This window comes from Montipora foliosa, chromosome 12, assembly GCF_036669935.1.
Source record: "Montipora foliosa isolate CH-2021 chromosome 12, ASM3666993v2, whole genome shotgun sequence".
NCBI classification, from domain to species: domain Eukaryota; kingdom Metazoa; phylum Cnidaria; class Anthozoa; order Scleractinia; family Acroporidae; genus Montipora; species Montipora foliosa.
Genome location: NC_090880.1, coordinates 11,004,906 through 11,009,905, shown reverse-complemented (window position 1 = coordinate 11,009,905; position 5,000 = coordinate 11,004,906). Strand labels below are relative to the sequence as shown.

Sequence of the window (5,000 nt, the reverse complement as noted above, 5' to 3'; positions counted from 1 at the left end):
ATGCCTGTATTTTGTCTTGTGAGCAAAAAGTAAGCACTTTCATTGCAAAGTGAACTCCAGATGTTTTCATTTATTACTGCTGCCCCTTAATCCACCTTGGCATCTCCACACAAAACTTGATTAAGTTTCATGAAATGCTTTTACAAATAACTCAGAAATGATGTACTGCTGAGGCCTGAAAATTGAAGACGTGGTTTGTGAATTTGTCTCCTACAACATTCCAAGTTCTTGGCTTTTTCGTTTAACGGTTTTGAAGTTATTTTTTTTGTTGTGACAATGAAAATGATCTATTACTGTGGTGATTAGTGCTACTTTTTGTTTAAATAAAGTACAATAATATACATGAGAAAGACTTGCAAATCACCAAATTCAGCTTGACGATTAACCTGAAACATACTTTACAAAGAAACACTGAAAGTGATTGAACAATGGTACCACATGTTACATGTTCATTGCGGTTCTCGAAACGTTTTTCTTTATAATCTTACTGAATCACAGTAATATCTCAAAATTGGTACCAACAATGCTTTGTAAAGTAATGCTTGAGACACAAGTGAGAGCTGCATGTGCCTAAATCTATGTTCAAATGTGTACAGTATTGAGTATTCAAAACAATATCCCTGCATTAGAAAGCATCACCAATACGAAAGCCAAGTATCTTGAGATGCACAGAACGTATGCACAAGAACAATAGTAGTAACTGTCCTTAATAGATTTTACTCTGTCTAATGCCAGACAATTTTACTTATCAGTGGGGGTAGGTCAAATGGTTAACACCTTTTTTAATATTGCAGAAAGAAGGTGAGCTGAAAAAATACAAGAACTTATGGTCTGGTTGGGGGACAAGATACTTCAAACTAGAGAGAATGTATCTTCATTATTTTGAGTCTAAAGACGTAAGTACTCAGTACAGGTCTACGATCAAGAATGTTTACTTCACAATTCCAATCTCTATAGTGTATATATGGATGTGTCAGTGTCACTGGGTGTAACTTTGCCTGATAAAAATAATGCTAATCAGTAATGGTAAACAAAAGCAACATGTGCTAAACCACCATTAGTCATTGGTAAAATGGCAACAGTTATTGGAACATGTGGCCATAAATGCTGCAGACAAGTAATAGGATGGCAAGTAAACATAATAAAAACCCATCTACCTTGTCATCTTAGGTTTCCTCCTTCAGCAGTCAAAAACCAATGTTCCCTCAGGCTATTAACCCATTGACCCCTGGGAGTGAGACTTAACAGATTTTACTCTGTCTAACACCAGATGATTTTACTTGTCAACTGCGGGCATCCTAGGGTGTTTGAGGAGTCACTTGATTAGAGATTAAGGACACAATATTGTTACGAAATATCAGGTTATCCTCTAACCATATTAGTGTACTGTAGTAAGATTTTGTATAAAATATTCATTAAGAAATCAATTAACAAACATTAATTTTACTCAGTCTATCATTACTGTAACAGCAGATAATTCTGTGGTATTGAATTAGTCTTCAGTTCTTGTTATCAATCTAATCTACGCTACAATAAATCTTGCCATATATTATTTAATCAAAGTTTACCCACATTGTTCTTACAAGAATGAATGCTTAATTGGAAGCACAAATTTGTGTGCCTGGCCCTTAAGACATTCACAATAAATTAAGTTATTTTGACTAGTTTTAATTTGATCATTCAAGTTAAAATATAGCATAAATCTAAGATACAATTAAAACACAGTTAAGTGGTTAATTGATTTACATTCCCCACTTTCAATCTTTCAGTATTGTTTTTCAGCATACCGGCTGAACAAGCAACATCTGAAATATGATTTACAAAGAAATTATTAATAATAATTATGGAAAGTATTAATGTTTGTTTTTCTCCTACTGCTTGGAGGTGAATAACTACAGTATTTAACCCATTGACTCACAGGGGTTCCCCATTGAGGAGTAAAATCGTCTGGCGTTAGACAGAGTATGGCCAGTTCATGCTGGTTTGGGTGTTAAAGGGTTAAATTAATGGGGGCATAGTTTTTCAGTGAGTGATTAATTGAAGTGAAAATGAAGCTCTATTGACATTTTACTGTCACCAGTGCAGCAAGAAAAGGGCATTTCTTGTGAAAACTGCTCACACAGCTATGAAACACACCTTTTTAATCTTACATAGCGTTATTCCTCTTCTATGACTGTTCAGTTCACACATTGTGAAATATGTCAATTAACAAGCTCAGGAAGTCAGGTACTCTTTAACTAGGTTCACTCAGATGGATTTTTGGTAAATTGAGGAGAGGATCTGCTAGGGAAAAAGAGGTATTCATGGCAACCCTGCAAGCATCCCTAAGTTTCTCATGGCATAAGAATAAAGGACTGTTTCATTTTTTGGCTGTGGTATTTTTTCTAGGCTCCATCTCCAGTAAATTCCATCACCAGAGGAGACATTGACACTGCAAAATTATCAACTGCATTCCCAGACAAACAGAATGTCTTCGAAATTCATACGAAGTCTGGAATAGTTTGGTACTTACAATCAACTTCACATGTAAGTCACTGCACCATTTGAACTTCTGTCAAAATTTTAACTTTTACCTGGAAATAAGTACAATCATGTCATTTATACAAAAGATGGATCAAAGAATTTAGTTAACTGAATTAATCATGAATTAAGTTTTGTTTCAGTCTCCTTTACAAACATTCCAACTCCTTTTGAAGGAAAATAGGGAGTATTTTTAAGCACCGAATGCACAAGCCTGTAGGGGGATCTGGAGGTGTCCCTTGCAAGAAAGTTTGCAAATTTAGTTTCTCTCAAGTGGCATTTCCTGCAATTTGACATCATTTCTGTGGTATTCTGTAGAGCGTTTTCACTCACATGATCAGCAACCTTGTTTTTCCACCGAAACAAAGGAAAATGTTTGCATATTAATAGAGCTCAGACAATTCCCAGAGGATTAGTTGGGTACACCAACATGTCCATTGTTCTATTGTAAGTAAGTAAGTAAAGCCTTTATTTAAAGAGGGTAGCACTCAATATCCAAAGGCTAATAAACTTGTTTAGGTACACCATCATGGCCGCTGTGATGTCACGTGAAAACACTCCATAAGGTCTTTATTCTTACCAATGCTTGTCTGCCATTTTTGGAGCTACTGAATGGAATAAGAATGCTGGCCTTGTGAGCCTGCACAACATGCAGTGTTCATTAATAGGATTTAAGAAAGTGCAATACATAATTTCTAACTCTTAGATGGCAAAAAAAGTATTGAAGATAAGCAATTTTCCCCTTGTTTTCAGAATTTCATGATAAATCGGGAGAATCTGATAAAACTGGGAATGCGAGAGGCAACAGGTCAAACTGGAAGACTCGCGATCAAATTAGGAGGGTTGAAATGCCTGCCTTTATGACTTTGGATAATCAGTAATTCAAATAATTTACTGGAGCTAGTGTTTGATACAGCTTTAGAAACCCATCTGTTAAATTAAAGGTTTTCACAATTATTATTAGGACGTGTCTCTTTTACTGCTCTTTTCTCAACCATAGGGAGGTTCAAAGTTCAATCAACGATTTCTTTCACATACACTCGGCTCCCAATAACTCGAACCTTCAGGAAATTTTAAAAGGTACGAGTTATTGGGACTTCAAGTTATCAGGAGTAAGGAGTTTAAAGCAGCAACCCTTTTTTGAAGATACAGGAACTGAAGTTAAATGTACTTTCAGCCAATTAAACCTGTGTAATGCAAAAAGGACAAAGATTACAGGGCTGCTTTAAAATAAATTAAATGTTTTGGACTGCAATACGCTGACTTTTTTTTATTTGTCACATACTGACAGATGTTATCAAGGGAAAAAATATTTTGAGAAGGACCTGAATGAAACGAATCATTGCTTCAAGTCAGCCAGAGGTTCAAGTCATCGAGGGTTTGAGTTACTGCATCTACTGATTATAGTAGATGTGTGACGGAAATCCAGGGGAAATCGATTTTGGTTGAATCGAGTTAGCAAGGGTTCGAGTTGTCAGGAGTTGACTGTATAATTTTAAAATAAATGGTATGTTCTCATTATTTAGGATGAGATGGTGTCATGGTTAAAAGCATTAATGCCAACCTGTCAGGAGTCCATTGCTGATGAGCTGAGTCATCAGGTACACATTATAGACAGATCATAAAATTAATAATTGAGTTGGGATTCACTATGATAATAAATGATTTCAAATGTTCTAATAATAATTATTTTTTGTCATGTCATAACATGATTTGCTGGTGCAGGTGTTGAGCATGGTGAGCATTACTACCTCAGGTTAGAAGAAGAATTAAATGACATCTGCACCTTTTCTTCAGTTCAAAGGCAATTCATTATGGTTCTTGGGGATCTTAATCTAGATCAATTGAGACCTGAACGAAGAGAGGGCAAGATACTGTTGGATTTGGAAGATACTTTTATTTATTTTATTTTATTTTTTATTTTTACAATTTAATGGCATCAAAGGTAATACATACTAATAAGAATAATATTAATAGCCATATGGATAATCTGTAAAGGAGTCCAGGACCCCATAAAAAAGTACCCTGGATTCCAGAGCTTATTTTCTCGCCATGAAAGCGGCGAGAAAAACCTCTGGTACAGGCTGTTAACCTTTTTGAACATGCCGCCCCAATCACGTTGCGCTTTCCACTTCCAGAGTCAACTTTTGACCCTGGAGATTTCATTGGTCGATCGACAAACCGTTTTTTATAAGGATTGCCATTGGTTAAGTCGAGCGGAACGATCAAACCGGTTTTTCACTGGTGTAATACAAAGAAGACCGTGAACGGTACAGTAGCGATAGCGATAATCAGAAATTCATGGCTGGCAGATTGAGGTTAATTCGTCTCATTGACGCTGGATGAACGTTCGCTGTTTGGGTTGCCTTAGAGAGGGCGTAATCGAACAAGCGCTCTGATTTTGTTTGGGAATTTGACGAAGGTGTGACTGAGCTTCTGACATCTTTACACCTCAGTGCCTGGAGTCATATTGAAACTGC

The 5,000-nt window shown here is 36.2% G+C and overlaps 1 protein-coding gene across 3 annotated transcripts in view; it reads left to right on the top strand.

Annotated features, from left to right (window-relative positions):
- The window catches only part of LOC137980027 (serine/threonine-protein kinase pakC-like), a 27,283-nt gene that overhangs the window by 5,297 nt on the left and 16,986 nt on the right, over window positions 1–5,000 (top strand). For 2 of the 3 annotated variants that reach the window (XM_068827346.1, XM_068827347.1), the window contains 3 exons: window positions 795–896; window positions 2,389–2,526; window positions 4,047–4,121. In XM_068827346.1, coding sequence (XP_068683447.1) covers window positions 795–896; window positions 2,389–2,526; window positions 4,047–4,121 — 315 coding nt within the window. Of the gene's footprint in view, window positions 1–794; window positions 897–2,388; window positions 2,527–4,046; window positions 4,122–4,245 lie in introns of all 3 variants that reach the window. The other variant, XM_068827348.1, reaches the window with a different exon arrangement.